At 39.2% G+C, this 19,314-nt stretch overlaps 1 protein-coding gene across 3 annotated transcripts in view; it reads left to right on the forward strand.

The window, feature by feature from the left end:
• Positions 1-12,437, forward strand: part of gucy1a2 (guanylate cyclase 1, soluble, alpha 2) — a 39,530-nt gene extending 27,093 nt beyond the window's left edge. For all 3 annotated transcript variants that reach the window (XM_041258793.1, XM_041258792.1, XM_041258794.1), the window contains 2 exons: positions 6,098-6,252; positions 10,816-12,437. In XM_041258793.1, coding sequence (XP_041114727.1) covers positions 6,098-6,252; positions 10,816-11,044 — 384 coding nt within the window. In that variant the 3' untranslated portion in view covers positions 11,045-12,437. The remainder of the gene's footprint in view (positions 1-6,097; positions 6,253-10,815) is intronic.
• Positions 12,438-19,314: the final 6,877 nt, after the last annotated feature.

Here is a 19,314-nt window from a genome sequence, read left to right on the forward strand (position 1 = left end):
GACAAAGTTAACCCTAATTAATCCTTAAAGCACATCACACAAATCATGACCAAACCACACAGTTGAAAATGTGGACAGAGGGTAGGAGACATCTCTTTACACAGAGAGTGGTGAGGGTATGGAATGGGTTTTCTTGTCATGTTGCTGATGCTGAATCACTGGGATCCTTTAAGACCCAACCAGTTTTGAGATCAATCTGTGTCAAGGAACCAGATGAGCATAGCTGAGCCAAATGGCCTCATTTCATTTCTACATTTTCTTATGTTTTTATATTGCTCTACTATTGGATGGTAATCATTTTCTCTATACCAAAATCCACCTAGTGTTATCTGTAGAATGTGGCTTCTTTTGAGTGCTTCCTGATTCCAAAGAAATCACATGATGTGTGATCTTTGGACTCTGCTGGCCTCGCCTGCGTCATACTATTACTATAGACCAGGTGGTGCCAGAAAAGTTGAAAGGTCACAGCATCATGTGATATTTCAAATACATGTTGGCATTTTTACATTTAATTAAGAGGGATTCAATTTCTGGAAGTCACAGACAAATATATTGTATTGCAACACTAGCACAAGCACAAAATGATTTGAGAACCACCTTGCAATGCTTACAAGAAATACATTTCTTTATCTTCCTGCTTTCCCATCGTGTAACTCTTCCATAATCCTGATTTGATATTTTTAAGATAACTGGTGGAATACATAGGGGTGTATGTAATGCTATATGTTGGTTATTAGGTGTATGAATGAATATAGGTACAGAAAGCTCAAAATGATCATGTATTTATTTTGATTGCATTAAATGAGTATTTGACTGCTGCAATACATTACCTTATTAATGACACTCCAGAAAGATTTTGCCCATTATTATTTATGAGCACACGGCTCTATAATACCCATGGAGCACAAGGAATGACACGGTGTTGTTCAAACAAATGAAGAGGCGTGAATGTGTGAACTGGTATTGTTTCCAGCTTCGTTACTGTTTGCACCTCAGAGTATTACAAGCTTCTGGAGTAGATTGCCTCCAGCCTATATTCAGATTGATAAGAGCTGTTCTTGGATTTGTCAGCACCAAATGGATTGCAACAAAAGTTGTTTTAAAATGAATGTTGCAGTATGCACACGCATGCTGCTTATTTATTTTAAAGTGGTTGGAACAAATGGAATAATTACAAACAGTTCTTAGAAATTCTCCCTTAAAGTAATTGTCAATTGGTTGCTGTCCATGGTTCTGGATTTAAGTGCTGCTGGAGTCTGTGGTCTGCATTTCATCTACTTTTTGTACAGTTGAATACATGAAGCTCATCTTCATATATTCAACTGTATATAAAGTAGATGAAATGCAGACCACAGACTCCAGCAGCACTCATCTGGAGATCTGTAGTACTGGCCATCAGACCATGGGAAAGATAGTATTAACCTTTAGAATGTGCAGTGTAGGGCATCCAAGATAATATTACATATTCATAATGAGTACATGTTAAAGAAATGGAGCTTATTCTTTTATCAGAACATCATGATCATATATAAAATATGTGGATGGTACCTAATATGCTGCCTGTTTGAGATGATCTGTTCAGCGATATTAATATACATAGTGATCAAGGGGGGTCTGAGTGGGTTAAAATTGGGACAAAATTGGCACCCTTCTAGTAGTAATTCTGAGTGTCTCCATTTTTAATTATTTTTTTGTATTTGCAGCTGAACATGCTTTGTTAGTTATTTCTTTTCTGGCACAGTAGCCTGTTTTGTAGGATTCACACCTGTGAAGAGCACGACACAATTTCGAATGTATTGTTTTAGTCAGGCTTGTGTACACTTTCGCTCACATACACACACTACAGTCATTGAAGCCACAGCGAGCTGGGTCTGTGGGGGTTCTGTGAGTCACCCACTGCAAATAGAAAGGTGCAATAAAAAATAAAGATCCTCTCTCCAAACAGTAGGATAACCTGCTGGAGCCGGTCTTGGTGTTCAAAGAAGTGAACACAGGGACTCCAGATTGATTGATTTATTTATTTTTTGTTACTCAGCAAAGATGACATGTTGACACAATCAGACTTGAGGTCGGCTCCCTGGGTACTCATATAAATGTCACACATCCACAAAGACTGTCTTCTGGTTCTGCCTTCTCTTATGCCTTCTCAGGCAATGTGATGGAACCACTTCCTAATCCTTTCAACAATGCCTTTATACGTACTGAGGTATGGAAACACTGATCAAAGCTGATAAGTACTGGATTTGAAGTGTTATCAGACAAGAAATGGAAATTCTTGTTGGGAACTATGTCAGCTTCCCAAGTGAACACTTCCAGTGCTCTTCAAAGCTGAGCTGAACAGCTACCCCCTTGCTGAATGGTTCTGAATGGTCATACTTAAAATTACATACTGAGACACCAATCCTAGTGATAATAGCCAAATGGAAAATGGTAATAAATCTATCTAACAGCACGGAATTGAATGCATATGAAACTGGGATGTGAAGCTGTTTGTCGTTGTCATTGTCACGGAAACACATAAAGTGTGTAGACAAATTTGTCACATTTTCGTTTCTGCTTAATCCAGTGGCTTTTATAAAACAACGATGTGCCTGTTTATGCTTATTTTAAATTGTGCAGATTATGTTTAACAAATGCACCAGGCTAAATACATTCTGACAATCTGAACTCTCAGCCCTCAGTTTGACTATACCAAGACTTACTGCCAGCAGTTAGGAGATGGCAGTGAAACTGTTAGATGCCGCGTGATTGCTGTCTGTTGTATTAATGTGTCTCATCGCAGGAGGGTCCTAACACTGCATCACATTTAGAAATCTCGGTCAAGAGTGTTTGTGAGAGAGTAGAGAATTCAAGTGTACCTGCTAGCACCAGCAGGGTGTCTGTACATATCTGAATAGCTGAATGGAGTGCCAGAGATTTGTCTTATTCACTGCACTGCTTTGCTAGTTACACTGTTGTATTTTGGAAATTACAATTTTTGGAGGGTATATTGTCCAGACTACATGGTAGAGTGCACAGAAAATGATCGTTATACACTTCTAACAGTGTACAGATGTCTTCATACGATTATTTGGAATTTCCCTTTCAACCAGGCCAGGACACACGCATTCTAATCACAAACCTTTGACCACCAGGCCACTTGGTCTCTGTAAACAGACTGCCTCTATCTTGCCAAGTGGAATCCTGTTTTGATGTTGCTGGGAAGCCGAAATCTGAAATGGAGACGTTCACAGTAACTGCAATGGCTCATCTGAGGATTATTTTCCAGCGACCTGCTAAAAACCAGACTTAAAACAGTATGTGTAAACCTTATAAATGATAAAAATACAAAACAAAAGATTTTCTTTCATAACAGCACAATATTTGTGAGAGCGTGGGTTATGAAACATGCAGTATAACTGCTCCTGAGTGTTTTTACTTAACTAATTGACGTGGTGTTTTGCTAAAACACGTTTACAAAGATTTTAATAGAAGCAAATACAATTTTAATTCTGACTGCAGTACAGCAGGAATGCAAATACTATATTTGTGTAGCAGTCAAAAGTGTAAGGAACATCAAAGATGTCAAGTTCAAGATTGATGAGGATTTGAACACCTGATACTCCAGCTGTGAAGCTCTTCCAGCCTCTTCTCTCAAGCAGTACAGGCCTACCGTCACTATCCAGGGCACAGTTTCACTTGGACCACCCTCATAGCATTGCATTTTTCATCTGGTTAAATTAATCTCTCCGCATGTTAAATCAATGAGTCAGTATCTTCACGGTACAGTAACAGGGGCATATATCTGTACTATGGTTCACAACAGGACATTCAGTTACAGAATACACAGTTCACCCAAAAATAATTGGGATAGTGTTGGGATACATAATGTACAGTGCTTGCTGGAGGACAGCGTTGAACTGTAAACGAAAGGGCTGCTGTATCCCGGGTCCACCTTGATGATGTGGCCTCACTTCAATGGGGCTTATCCTAGAAATGCAAATATCGCAATAAATTGGTACATTCACTGCGCAGTTGCTGTTATCAGTTAATTTGTGTCAAAGTCTCTGAATCAGTTCACTCCCACTTTTCTTCCTGGCTTAAGAAAGCACGCTTGTATTCAATTAACACCTCCCTCGCCTCAGTGCTGTTGGAGCAGTAGGAAGCTTTTAAGCCCTATTAATAGCCTCCTTCTGTTCCACCAGCTCAGAGCTAAGGCGTACAGGGCAGAAACATTGATATATATAAATATATTGAGACTGACAATGCACTGATAGAATAAGCTTTATTTTATATTAAGTCTAAAAATGTGTCTGTTGGTTCTGTTTTTTAACTCTGTTTTTGGTGTACTGGACTCATCTGCCTGATGTTGTCTTAAGGCTGAAAGAAATTCAAAACCTGCCCTCAACTGACCCCTATGGCTAATGTGTGTTGCATTTTTTGTGGCTATGCAGTGATCTGGTATGATATCACCGTGTCACAAGAGGAGTATTTTTAAACTTGCAACCACATACAATCACTCCCACACCAAGTCACTGATTTGATGAATATACTGAAAGGGAAAACTTGTTTAATGGGCTCGATTCTCAAAGCTATTTACTCCAAATTGCCATTTAGCGCATTTTTTGTTCTGAAAGGTAATTACCATCATTTACCATTCTAAAACTAATTAAGATGCATTACCAGCACCTACATTAAATCCCCACATGGGGTAGGGAAGACCTATGTGGTTTAATTTTTGGTTTATAACCAGAACTGTTCAGTAGTTCACACGTAGTGGAGCGTCTACATGAATTTCTGTGTGTCCTGCAGCCTGAATAGAGCTCCTCATTCACCCAAAATGGAACATACCCCTTCTAGTGTGTTATTCAATAGCCAATACATGAGGAAATCAACATAAATATTAGCAATTGTGTAGTGAAATTAGAATATGGTTCTTTGACTCTAGCCTCCTTTGATTATTTATTTTTTAAATTTTAATACCGTTTTCTAACCAGGCAAAACCAACAGTATAAAATAACCTTTCTGTTTATATCATTTATTGTATGCATTTCTTATAGTTTTTAAAAACTCAAGTGCACAGTCCTGGAAATAGTTGCTTCCTGTTACGGGGGTGGGGGGGGGCACCCACGAGGTATCAAAAAGAGATGATCTCAGTAGAAAAGTGGTTCAATCAGAGCCAACGCTTGAGAATTATCCTTTTGACCTGTATTGGCTTAGAGTACTGAGGAGGAAATCAACTGCACAACTGCACCAAAGGAACCCTTGCAGTTTGTGTGCTGTTTTTAATCATGTCTTCTAGAGTCTGGGGCACTTCACTGTATCTAAAACAGCGGCAGACCAAATCTAAAAATTCTGTTTTCCTGTCTTAAGTTACCTTCGCTATCATTTTCCCTTCCCCAATACCATTGTGTGTTCAACCTTTTAATTTCTTGGAAGTGGAGTAAGTATCTTCAAATTGTGTTTTCTTCATTTGTTTCCTTCTAATTAGGACACCTTTTTTAATTTGTCTGTGTTAAGGTGATTTGACTATTCAGATACTGCTGTTCAGTCCTAGGTGCCTGCCTTAATGTAGGCTGGGTCAGACAAAATATCTTTCCATTACTAATCTCCAGCAGCATGCAGTGCACGGCAGCGTTTCTCCAGAAAAACAAAAGGAAATCCCTTCCGAAATGGAAGATCACCTGACCCCTTGGCTGATCTAGCCTACATTATTTATGCCTATGGCAGGCAGCGATGAAGAGCAGCTCCCGAACGCCAGTCAAACCATAACACAAACTTATCAAAAAGTAAAGCTAACACACAACAATTGCAACAAGAACCACTAAAACATCTCCAATTGCACAACACTTAGAATAGCAATCTCCAAGGTGGTCCTCTTGTATTATACCGTAATACCACTCCATAAGGGAATCAGTGAAAATAGTACTGACGCTATTACAGGGTAGAAAAAAAAAAAGCCATTTACAGATTTATGATTTATCTTATTTAAAAATGTGATTGTGATATAGCTACTGGACTGGGATTTTCAAGGTTTAAGTGTTGTGTGATCGTTTTAGTTTGGAAACCATGAGTACAAAGACATCTCCTTTTTTATTTCCTTTGCTTTGTTTTTCAGCTGAGAATTGGAATTCACTCAGGGTCTGTTCTGGCTGGTGTTGTTGGTGTGAAAATGCCTCGTTACTGCCTGTTTGGGAACAATGTCACTCTTGCCAGCAAGTTTGAGTCTGGAAGCCATCCACGGTGTATCAATGTCAGCCCAACCTCATACCAGTGAGTACCAACCAGGGGAAAACACACAGATAGGAATAAAATAGCTGATAGGACACTGATAGGACAAGCAAATAGGCACAGCTACAGGGTGCTTATGGAAATATAATAATTGAAACAAGGTGTGAAAGTATGGGGGGGGGGAAATCTATTTTAAAATACATATATTAGCAGAGTTGTGTCTGTTTGGGTGTTAAAGTACCAGTTTTCCTTTTCATCTAGTTGCTATGACATTTCACTGCTTATATTTTTTATGCATGTTTATATTGCTTGTTAATCCTGTTAGCAAATGACTGATGGGTCATTTTCATCAAGACAAGCCTTGGGACAAATTTAATAGAGGTTAAAGGCTCCATGTTCCATTCCAAATCCTCTGTGCCATACCAGCCCCTTTCTACTGATTAATGTCAATGGAATAGACAGGCTCTATTGGTTACCTTAATTCAAACTCTTAATCAAAATAAGACAAAAGCATAATTAACAAAGACTATAGCAATGGGTTGCCCTCTAAAGCCCCAAGGACTTTAAAGGAGCAAATTGAAGCAGTGAATAAAATATTTTAACTTTTTTTTGTTAAAAAGCAGTTTTCTTGACTTGTATTCTGTGTTATTTGACACCCTGAACTTTCTCTAATTACCTTGACATTTTCAGACTGATGAATACCGACACCTTTAGCACTTTCCATATCTTGCATAATACTCTGAGCTTCTTTGTCTAGCACTGAGAAATGTTCTTCATGTCTAAATGTCAGCAGCCAAACAAACAGGAGCACCTACAGCCTGCTTAAGGGAATTCTCTGACTGAATCGAGATCTTAGATAATGCAATACAATCAGCATAATGATCTAAATGGGGACTCTGAGTGAGGAGTAATGCAGTGTTGGAGTAGACGATAAAGAATGTCTTTTCCTTTTAAACTGGTTTCTCTCTGTCAAAGCCATTAGAAAGTGCTATTTCAAACTCTGCCTTTGAGTTTTCTATTGCATTTAATTAGCTGGCTGATGAAATACCAGTAGAGAGGGCTGTAGCTTAACAACCAGAGCTTGCAATGTGGATGACTGTTATTTCTGTTTTTTTTTCTCTTAGAAATGAGCTTTTATATATTACTACAGTATGTTGTGTTGTTTGTATTTACATTGTAAATAATGAAAATCAGTTGTATTTTCCACTTGTAATGTAGCCACATATCAAACTGTTGCTGTGGTAACCACTTTTCTTTTATTGTTCAAGGACATTTTTGCCTTTAGTGCTTAATGGCTGTAAATCACATAGAATTTTCTAGAGACTATCGCTGTATAAGCAGCACACATGACATACTTACCACAGAAATAACACTATGAGGTTTTTCATTGGTAAAATGCATCTGAAAATACTAGCTATGTCTATGTGTAAATTGTTAGGCAAACCACCAGGTTCAATAATAGTGCTTGAAGGTGTTATCTGTAACTGTTACTGAAAGAATATGCAGCGGCAATCAGGTTTCAATGGGGGTCGGGGGGGGTCTCGAAAGCTAAAACTAATTGGGGAATGTAAACAAACTGGCCAATGGATCTATGAAAGACACAGGATTACATGCTCAAAGTTTACTCCAATTTTTTTTTTCAGAAAGAAATGTACACAATTAAGTTAACAACGACCCCCCCCCCCCCCCCCCCCGAATAGCGTCTTGCCGATAATCTTAAGTTGTTTATTAGTTGGTATTGGTGATGTCAGGGCTCTGATGACTAGAACATAGCAATTTAAATATCATTTTTACATTATTAGAAAAATCATATATTGTACTTAGATTCATTTGCAGGACAAATATATGATGATGGTTGGTAAAGTGGACAGAAGAGAGTCGGGGCAGAAGAGAGTCCAAATTCTGTCAAGCACAAAACACATATAGGGCCCAATTTATCAAGGTGTTTACAGTCAAATCTCCCCTTTAAACGCTTGGGTGGCTGGTCAGGTCGAATCAGTGGTGCTTGTGGCCCTAAACCCTATTGATAGTGTGTCCTTATTTCCAGTTCGTTTTGTATTCTATAAATCCTCTGGTTATGAAATAGCTTTTGGCCCTGGAAGGGCTGTCAAGCTTTGATTTGCCTAAATAAATCATTTTTTTAGCGATATGCAGTAGGACGAAGAATGATCCTGATTCCTAGAGCTCAGGCAACGGGGAAGGATTGGAAAAGGAAAACCACAGACCGCAGCACTGTTAAATATTCTGTTTGCTTTTTCTTTTTTTTTTTGACAGCTTGTATTGAACTGGCTTTTCAGCTTGCTTCCACTTGATGCTAATAATCAATGAAGCATATGGTAGCAGTCATGGTGGAGGTGTATCCAAACTCTGATATTTAATGCAGGTAGTGCTCTGAATGTGTACCAGCTCAGGGTGGTGGGAAATGTGGGCTTTAGAAACCAGCAATATCTTTCACGCTAATGCCTGTCCTGTTTTTAGTATCATATTTCAGATGCTGAAAAAACATGGTAAATTCCTAGTATAACCATGGGAAAGACAAAATCATACTTTTGGGGGGGGGGGGGGGGGGGTTTGTCGTGTACCAATATCAAGTTGGTGATGAATGATGATGATGATTATTATTAGTGAATTACTTGTGATTTATTTCCAGGTTGTTACAAACTACCTATTAAGTTGGGACACCTTTCTGTATCAACACATGGTATGACCTAGTTCACCATATAAACTTTAGGAAATGAAACAAAATGGTACGATTTTATTATGATGATGATGATGATGATGATGATGATGATGATGATTATTATTTAGCTTCTTTTTTTACCTTTCTCACTGGAGTAAAATGCTTTAAGCCTCAGAACACCTTGCAAAGAACTCGTTTTAGAGTATAGAATGAGATAAAATGCCTGAGCAGTTCATTTGAATGAATTAGAATGTGCTTCTTCCTGCATTGGAAAGGCAGAAATGAAAGCAGTGGAGCATACATGCGACAGAGTGAGGAGAAAGTATGGCAGCGTTGCACCCTTCCTCAAAGCTAGCAATTTTCTATTTGAATGCTGCTGTTTTTGTTTTACACTTAGGGGTACAATACATTGAATCAAACACATGTAGAAAGGTTGAATGTCAAAATGTGAAAGGAAAAATCACTGGTGCTGTTTTATTTAATTGATTTCATCCTCAGTAAGCTTTGCACACACACACACACACATATATATCTATATCTATATATATATCTATATCTATATCTATATATATATCTATATCTATATATATATATATGTTACACCATAATTGACGTGGAACTGAATTAGCAAACAAAATCCTTTTTTTTAATTTTTTTTTATTTGGCGTTTGTGAAATTGGTGCTCCGCTTAATGCATCTCAAACCTAAAGTGAATGGCCACCCTTTCCTGCTATTCATTCCTGAGTTTAACAACACTGCCCAGTCAATGAGGAAAGTGATTTCAGTAGTATATTGGCTTGACCCCACAGTTGACAGTTGTGTACATTTCCAACAGTACCATGATAGTCCCTATACATTGCATCAGGCTCCTCACTTACCAAACTTTCCCTTTGGTATAGAATGTGGTTGTGTGAACAGGCTAGCTGTAGGGGTGAAGTCAAGCCAGAAAGGAACACACAGACAGGCAGTACTGGCAGGTGAAACTGAGACGCAGGGGCTGCGCTCAGTGTGTTTATTGAATGAAACAAATAAAAGATTTAAACAAAAACAGCACTTGAGGCCAAAACAAACAAAACGCACTAACAGTTAAACAAACAGTGGACTAACAGAAAGACAAACACATGAGTCAAAACAAACAAGTATCGTGCTGGTCCTTCCAGCACGAAATAGCAATTGTTATTAATTATTCTTTTACTTTATTTTACTCTCCTTCTCTCCCATTCTCCACTCACCAGACACACAACCCAGAGTGAGTGAAACACTGCATCTTTTATGCGGGTGTATCGAGACTCGATTGCAAATCAGTTATTCAATTTGGAATCTCGGTACATCTGCACATGAACTAATTTGTTCACTTCCCCGTGCTCCTACAAATGCCCCTTTTAATCTGTCCGTGAAGTGATTGTGCCATCCTTATGTCTAAGTACAATTATATATTTTAAATCACTCGTGCTACACAGACCCATTTGTTTTCCGTGCACCAACATCTATACACCAACATTAACACACTACATGCAACGCAACACATAACACAAAGTACACACAGGGCGGAGCACACTGCCACAGGCCGTTTCGTGCAGTTTACACTTAAAATAATAAGGCCTGTGTCTCTGAGCTGGTATTTATTTGGTTGTAATGAGGCAAAGATTTATTTGAGTTTAGAAAGGGCATTATAGCTTGTGCCAAACCAGTTGGAGCATTCCAGACTACAACTGTGTCAAATGACTGTTTGGTCTCTGCAAATACTGTATTTGAATCCTTAAATTTACTAAAGAACCTACTGAAGTAATTCTTATATAATATGTCTGTGAAGGCAGACGTTTATCCCCCTGATTTTTAGTTCAGCAAGGATAAACTGACTGTTTCGGAAAGTGTGCTCATGTTTTTCAGAAAGGCTAATGTGCTTTTCATTTTCTTCCCTGCAGGCTACTTAAAGGAGATAACAACTTTGTCTTTATCCCCCGGTCCCACCAGGAGCTTCCGGACAACTTCCCAAAGGAAATCCCTGGGATTTGCTATTTTCTGAAGGCAGGCAATTCCCAGAGCCAGAACACGGTCACCTCGGTAACCACTTCAGCCAGCGTCACAGCCACTCGCATCAGAAAGATTTCGTACAACATCGGCACCATGTTCCTTCGAGAGACCAGTTTATGAGGACGCGATGCAATCTTGCAGAGAATGTGCCAGGGAGCGCATTGCTTCAGATTCACAGTGCAGGACTGCCCACCGTCTTTTGAGAATAGGCTCCTTTGACCTTTAACACAAAGAAAAAAGAGATGAAACTTAAATAACTTAGCACTGCAGGTATTATATATTGTGGTATAATTTGGTGCCCTTTTTCTTGACATGGACTGAAAAGTTATTCTAGCACACACATTACATAATCTGTCTTATTCCCTGTAGGCAAGCAAGTATTCTTTCTCTCTGTCTTTCTCTTCCTTCTCTTTCTCTTTCTCTCTGTCTCTTTCCTTGGTATTTTAATGAGTTTAAAGGTTTACTTTCTCTTTAGTCCTGTGGCAGCTTAGTCTATTCATGAAGCTGTCTCTCCAGTTGTTTTAGGATGCATTCCCAGTTTAGAAAGCTTTGTTTTTTGATGGATAATTAGCATGCATTGTTAATGTACCATTCAACGTGTGTATTGAAGTGGGTCATTCAATAATAAAGCTGTTTTTTTGTTCTTACACCCGGACATCCCTACAGCAAATTAGATGACCAATAAAAGCTGCCGAATTGCTTTTAAAAAGTGTCAAAATTGTGGTCCCTTGTAAAAGCCCATATACTGTAATAGCATGTCAATCCTTGTAATGAGTCATAGCAAAACTTGGTTATAATACCCTGGTGTTTGTTGTGGTACTTCTATTAGCAGGCTAATGTTAGGAACTTTTCTGTAACCTTCAAAAAGTTTTTGAGGCAGATATATAAATGCAGAATGGCGAGGATCAGTATATGTACAGTATTATCCATTTTACCTCAAAAACAGGTGCTCACTAAATATCTTGCCATCCATTGAATTGAATTCCCATGTTTAAATAAGTGCAAACGATTTTAATGAGAAATCCATGCCACAAGTGCAGTGTTAACTGCACTGAATATCTTGCCAGTCCTGGCATTCACCTTTACTCTTTTTATGGGAAGGGTCAGTTGAGCAGTCTGTTGTACATGCTGTATATACTAACTTTAGCTAAAAGAAAAGCAGGAAATACATATTTTATTAACTGTGCATCACACATTAAATATAACAGAATGTTTGTTTAACAGGCGTTTTGATTGGTTAAGAGGAATGGTTAAACAATAGGTCAGCCAAAAATCTTACCGTCCTGAAAATGGGCAGCCTTTTAAAAGACACTGGTCTCCTCTAAAGCTGTGTCTGTAGTCCTGCCTTGCTCAGCTGCAAGCACAAAGCTGTTATTGTTCAAAAGCGATCGTTTCCATCTCCACAGTCTGTGACAGCATAGACAGAGGGTGTTGCCTATTCTTAGTGTTTTATTCCAATCTGTCATTTTTTAAATCTGATTTTATAACATTAAACCTCTTTTTTTTTATATAACATTAAAGTGAGTATTTCTCCTTTCAAGTAAACTACAAATTGGAACAGGTCCCTCTGTGATGTGATTTCCTCTTATTGTTGTTGTTTTCTGTAACCATATTTATTAGAGGGAGGGGAGGAAACTGACAAGCAGATGCAATATATTTCTTTCACAAAGCACCAACATAAACACCATGCAAAAAACGTTCTTCTTTTTTTTTTTTTTTTGTTTTGTTTACACAATGTCAGTTACATCAAACTCAGCCCTTAAATGCCATCCCATGTCTTGTTGTATACAAATGTGATATTTTGCTACTGGAGCACAAGGCTGTGATTCTGAGCAGAGTCTGCTAAAATGTGATATTCTAGCAATATGCTCCTGCTTGATTTTGGCTGTCTAAACAGGAGAAAACAATGAGCCCAGCATACTATATTTCAGAGTAAATAGTACACTATGGACATTTTCTGAATTTTAATATTGATCTCTAGCATATATCATTTTAAAAATCATTTGTTTCAGTGTTTTAGGGTTTAAGGATGTACAGTAAAGATACAAAAGTAAAATGAGCAACTAGTGATGTTACAAGAGACTAAATATTGTAACATAATAGCATCTTCAGGATTCAATTAAGACCCACTTTGGATAACAGATGCATGTTTTAATGAGAGTTTCATTGCTGTATGTAATTGGCTCCCATGGCTGAATTCCGAATTCTCCAAAGGAAGGCACAGTGGAGATGTATGTACAGTTGTCATCAAAACTTTACAAACCCCAATGGAAATTTATTATTCCTAGAATTTTATTGAAAACAAAGAATTTAAGAAAAAAGTTTTGCTTTTGTGGATGAAGAAAAAAGTTACAAGAAATAGATGTCTATATTATTTATTTCAGCATTTTATTTAGCAAAATTCAGAAAATGCTAATTAAAAGTATTCATACCGTTTGATGCCGTGATAGTATTGTCTACAAGGTGGTAGAAATTTTAATAAGATAATGCAGAACCTAATTCTAGAAAAGTCTAGAAAAAGCTCATTGACAAATGTCCTAATCATTTAAAAGAGGTTGTTAATTTAATTTTCCTTGTCATGGTATGAATACGTTTGAAGTAGAATTTTTGGAGTTTAGCAAAACAATTGCTGAAATAAACAGGCTACCTGGACAGTATTATGTCTCCCCAATTGGATTTGGCATTTGTAAATTGGGTTGATAATACGGTGTGACTGGTAATCCTTGCAGTAATATAAAGCTGTGGGAGCAGCACAATTGCAAACAGTTTACCAGAAATGTGCTAAGATCCAACAGCATTCACAAGAGGCATGATAAATAGTGCATGTCGAGCAGGTGCCACTTTTGGATAGCGGTCATCAGAGTGAATCAGAAATGGCAAAACAAAGACAAAGGGGTAGGTGCAATAACAGAGACAGCTTTGTCCACAAACTGTCAATGACAGAGGCTTGTCAAGTCTGGAATAGTGTATTAGTAAGTGTATGGATCCTTCGGCTGTATGGATCGATCTTTGCACTGTGTGGTATTTTTTGTAGGAAGTTGTTAAAAGCTCTGGGAAGCTATTATCTCAGAAAACACACACTAGAATTACAATTCACTTTCTTGTTAAAATGTATTAAAGTAAGTAACTCCACGTTATGTGAATGTATGTCATGTCAGCTACTTTTTCAAGGTACACACACCTGATAGTCAGAGCTACATCTTACAAACTACTTGTCCAATTTAAAAAGAAAAAAAGCATTTGTCAGGGATTTGATAAACAATATATGTATTTCTGCATACAAATGTTCCATTAACAAAAAACAGTAATGCCAAACAATATATCTATTTTTGCACAAACATTTTCCAATAACAAAATAATCATTAATGAGCTTACAGTAATTGCACAATTGAGCAGTTCAACATGGTACTGAACAATATTGGATCCACTTATGTAGAACAACCAACATTCTGGTAAATTTGCGAATAAAACAATTCACAATGGTGTTGAAGAATATTGTACTTCAAATATGCAGTAGTTTGATGAAAAGTAACATGCTGTTAAATGCAAATTAAATAATTTAGTTTTTTCAACAGAAAATCACACTTTGGTTATAACACAAAACACGACAAATACAGGCTCTAAATAGATATATTTACTTACTGTGGTAGACTCCTCTGCCACTTGCAGTTACACAGGACTCCAGAAGCCTTACTATGCACAAAACTGAGACATTCGTTCATTAGCCAAAGCCACTTGGTTATTCTTGAGATTTATTTGTAAATGTCCGAAATAAAGCATTATCATGTTTATTTCAGACATATACCATTTTGCTTACCAGGAAATCTTAAGATTTGCCAATATTCTGACTTTTACCGTAACATATAGACTATAGTTCTTCTGTTAGGAGATGCTGTTCATCTGCACTGTAGTACACGAATTTAGGTCACCATGACCTAAATCGTTATGGTACTGACACCAGTAATGTATTATTTATTTGCTATTATTGCTTAAACTGCTGAACAATAGCTGTAGTGACGAGAAAAAGTTTGTGAACCCCTTAGGATTTTCACATATTTCAAACTTAAAATGTTATTAGATCTTAATCTAAGTCCTAATAATAGATAAAGGTAACCTGATTAAACAAATGACACAAACACATGATACTTTTTCAACATTTAATATTCAGTGTGAAAAAGTATGTGGACCTTTATATTCACTAACTGATGGCATCCCCTTGAGCAGCAATGACTTCAACTAAACATATCCTGTAACTGTTGGTCAGTCTCTCACGTCGGTTTTGAGGAATTTTGGCCTATTCCTCCTTACAGAACTGCTTCAACGCGGTGACATTTGAGGGCTTCCTTGTCCGGACTTGGCCATTTAAAATGCGAAATTTCTTCTTCTGCAGCCATTCTTTTGTAGATCTGCTTGTATGCTTAGGATCATTGTCTTGCTGCATGACCCACTTTCGGTTCAGCTTCAGCTTATGTACAGATGGCCTGACATTCTCATCTAGAATCTTCTGATACAATGCAGAATTCATGGTTTTGTCAATGATGGCAAGCCGTCCAGGTCCTGAGGCAGCAAAGCAGCCCTAAACCATCACACTCCCACCATCATGCTTGATGGTTGGGATGAGGTTCTTCTGTTCAAACACAGTGTTTGGTTTTTTGCAAAACATAGCGTTTCTCATTGAGGACAAAAAGTTTTACCTTTGACTCGTCTGTCCAGAGAACATTAATCCAGAAGTCTTGTGGATCATCTATGTGCTCTTTGGCGAACTTCAGACATGCGGCAATGTTCTTTTTAGAGAGCAGAGGTTTCCTCCTGGCTATCCTTTCATGAACAACATTCTTGTTTAGTCTTTCTGATAGTTGATTCATAAACACTCACATTAGCCAAGGCGAGAGTGGCCTGCAGATCCTTGAATGTTACTCTGGGGTTCTTTGTGACTTCCTTGATGATTTTCCGGTTTGTTCTTGGAGAGATTTTGGTAGGATGACTGCTCCTGGGTAGAGTAACTGTGGTCTTGAACTTTGTAGACTATCTGTCTGACAGTGGATTGGTGGAGCCCCAAATCCTTAGAAATGGTTTTGTAACCCTTTCTAGACTGATGAGCATCAATAACTGTTTTTCTGATGTCCTCAGAGATTTCTTTTGATCGTGGCATGATGTGTTTCCTCACACCTGTATGGTGAAGACCAAACTCACAAAGTTTCTGATCTTTATATAGGGTTGGGCCTCCCAAACTCACCCCTGAAGATCTACCTAATTATTTAAACACCTGATTCTAATTAGCCCCTTAATTGACCTGATAAAACCAGGGGTTCACTTACTTTTTCACATACTCTGAATCTTAATTACTCATTGTTTGTCTAATTCATGCATCATTTTGTTTCAAAAGACATGGAATAGGTTAATATAAACCATATTGGATATTTAAGAAAAGACTGTGGAATTTCCATAATTATCATTGGGGTTCACAAACTTTTTCTCGTCACTGTATCTTAAGTCCATCCTTGAATTTGCTTGTATTGCTTTAGAAAATGTGAAACGGGAGGCTATGTTCTTGAACTTGACATTTGAAGGTCCAGTAAATATTAACCACTTTAATGTAAATTAGTGGGAATAAATAGTCATCCTCTTACCACAGTATTTCAATGCTGTGCTGTGTTTGACCTCTTGGGTAATGTAAGGACAAGGTATAAAGGTGGCATTTGGAATAGTAGAGCAATGTTTTATGTGAAAGCAAGCAGATGTGAAACTGAGCAAGCATTACAGACTCACTATAAACAACACCGTATTCCTTGCTGTAAATCAACATTATATTCTCTTTTAGTTGAAATACATAAACTCATTATAATTTATAATTGTTACTGAACATGAAATATTACTTATAAAATAGGCCTTAGCCAAATTGTAAGTGGTGTTGTCATGGCTAGAATTCAAATTAATGCAAGTAATATATCTGTATAATACTACTTCACTCCAGACAAACATGGATCTTAGTCTAGACACGTTGGGGGGAAAAAATTGATCTTTTAACACTGCAGACCTGTATAGAGGTCTAGAAAAGTGAACTATATCCATAACAGCAGACCAGTAAACTTATCTAATCAAGATTATTTATTGTACAATAAAACTATTTAATTTGGTATTTTCAGGGTACAAAGTTACTTAATGATGAAGAGCTATTTACAGAGGAATTGTTAACATTTGACTGATTGGTTGTAAGAATGATTTTCTTATACTGTAAAAAAAAAAAAAAGACAGTTATTAGGAATGACAGCTTTTTGATCGATATAACAGTCTGTCCAGTCATTTGATTTTAATGCAAGAGTTGACTGTTTATGATCTGTAAATGTTGTATATATGTCATATTAACTGTAATGTTAGTGTACTTGCAGTATACAGTATAATATGCTTCAGAGTGCCACATTTTTTAATAAAATATTTGTACTCTTGCAGGAGCATTCCCTTTGCATGCAAGGCAATCACTTTATAATGTAAAGTTCTTATGACCCAGTATGCCTACCAAAACATGTAACTGTCACAAACCTTTTAAAGTACATTAACTGACAGAGTGACAGCAGTATATATATACTCAAAAACAATTTTTTGTATTTAAAGACATTCCCTATATATACTAGATTGTTCTGGTTATCACTATTTAGCCACTGTTTCAACATTTAACATGCAGTTAAAATAACTATATTGTACATTGTGTAATTGTTTACTACTGTATGTCTAATGTTTTAAGCAATAAGCTGAGTGTCATTTGTGTGTCTTGAGGATTAAAATGAAGATCATCTATAACCACCTTTATTGTTATTGTGCTTCAAGCACAGTTGCAGAAATGCATAGTCAGATGTGGATCTCTTGAAAACTTATAATGTTATATGTAAATACAGTATATTGCAAACATGTCATGATGTCATTAGTGTTGCAAAATTAACAAATATGTGCCATGGCCCCCATATTCTTTCCCCATAATAAATGCATTCCTGCTTTTACAATTTCCTAACTATAACCTCAAATTATGCATCGTATTACTGTTTTTAGTGATCTAATTAATGTGTGAGAATATAAGAACATATATTAGTATACTCCGTGCTTGTGAATGTAATGCTTACCAAAGGCGAGGGACAATTCTTACAGCTACAATCAGGCATGGTGTTCAAGCAGGTACCACGAAAGCCTCCTCCTCGCTGCTCTGCAAGTGCACCATAATCCTGACCTGCCATTCAGCCAAAGTAGTGTCAAGTAGGCCTTTTTTAAAGATTACAATGCTGGAAAACATGCATTACGAATATTAATTATAGTTAACCAACCTGCTTCCTCAGCTCCCTCCTCCCAAATGAGAAGCTGAGGCCTCCTTTTATATCAGGTGGCTGGGCGCTGATTGATCGTTAATCAACCTAATCAACTAATCAACCCCAGCCACCTGAACATAATAAACCCAGGCAGGCAGGGGAAGTTAACCCCATCCCTGCCAATTTAAAAAGGCAGAGCTTTGCTCTGCCACACACCTCCCCCCATGTACAACGTACACCGGCCGCAATCGGCCAACTCCCCCCTTCCCCCCCCCCCCCCACCCTCCTCCCCCCAAGAGTCCAATTATGTCCCTTGGGTGGGCTGTTATGGTGGGTGGTGGTGGGCGGGGTTGATGTCGGAGCCCCCAAGCCTTCTTTGGTTGAGGGGGCCCCGAATCTCCAAGGTAGCATGGCGACGGCGGCCCGGCTCCCTCTGGTGGCGGAGGCGGCGACGGCGGCCCGGCTCCCTCTGGTGGCGGAGGCGGCGACGGCGGCCCGGCTCCCTCTGGTGGCGGAGGCGGCGACGGCGGCCCGGCTCCCTCTGGTGGCGGAGGCGGCGGCGGCGGACCGGCTCCCTCTGGTGGCGGAGGCGGCCCGGCTCCCTCTGGTGGCGGAGGCGGCGGAGGCGGCGGCTCCCTCTGGTGGCGGAGGCGGCGGCGGCGGCCCGGCTCCCTCTGGTGGCGGCGGCGGCGGCCCGGCTCCCTCTGGTGGCGGAGGCGGCGGCGGCGGCCTGGCGGCTGGGCTCCCTTGGTGACCGGAGGCGGCGGCGGCCGCGACGGCTGGCGGAGGGGACCGGAGCCCTCCGCTTCTGCCGTGGGCGGAGGCGGCGGCGGCCCGGCTCCCTCTGGCTCTGAGAGCGGCGGCGGCGGCCTCCTCCCTCTCTGGCTCTGGGAGCGACGGCAGATCCTCCTCCCTCTCTGGCTCTGGGAGCGACGGAGGCTCCTCCCCCTCTCTGGCTCTGGGAGCGACGGCGGCTCCTCACTCCCTCTCTGGCTCTGGGAGCGACGGCGGCTCCTCCTCCCTCTCTGGCTCTGGGAGCGACGGCAGATCCTCCTCCCTCTCTGGCTCTGGGAGCGACGGCAGATCCTCCTCCCT

This window comes from Polyodon spathula, chromosome 9 (genome assembly GCF_017654505.1).
Source record: "Polyodon spathula isolate WHYD16114869_AA chromosome 9, ASM1765450v1, whole genome shotgun sequence".
In the NCBI taxonomy this organism is placed as follows: Eukaryota; Metazoa; Chordata; class Actinopteri; order Acipenseriformes; family Polyodontidae; genus Polyodon; species Polyodon spathula.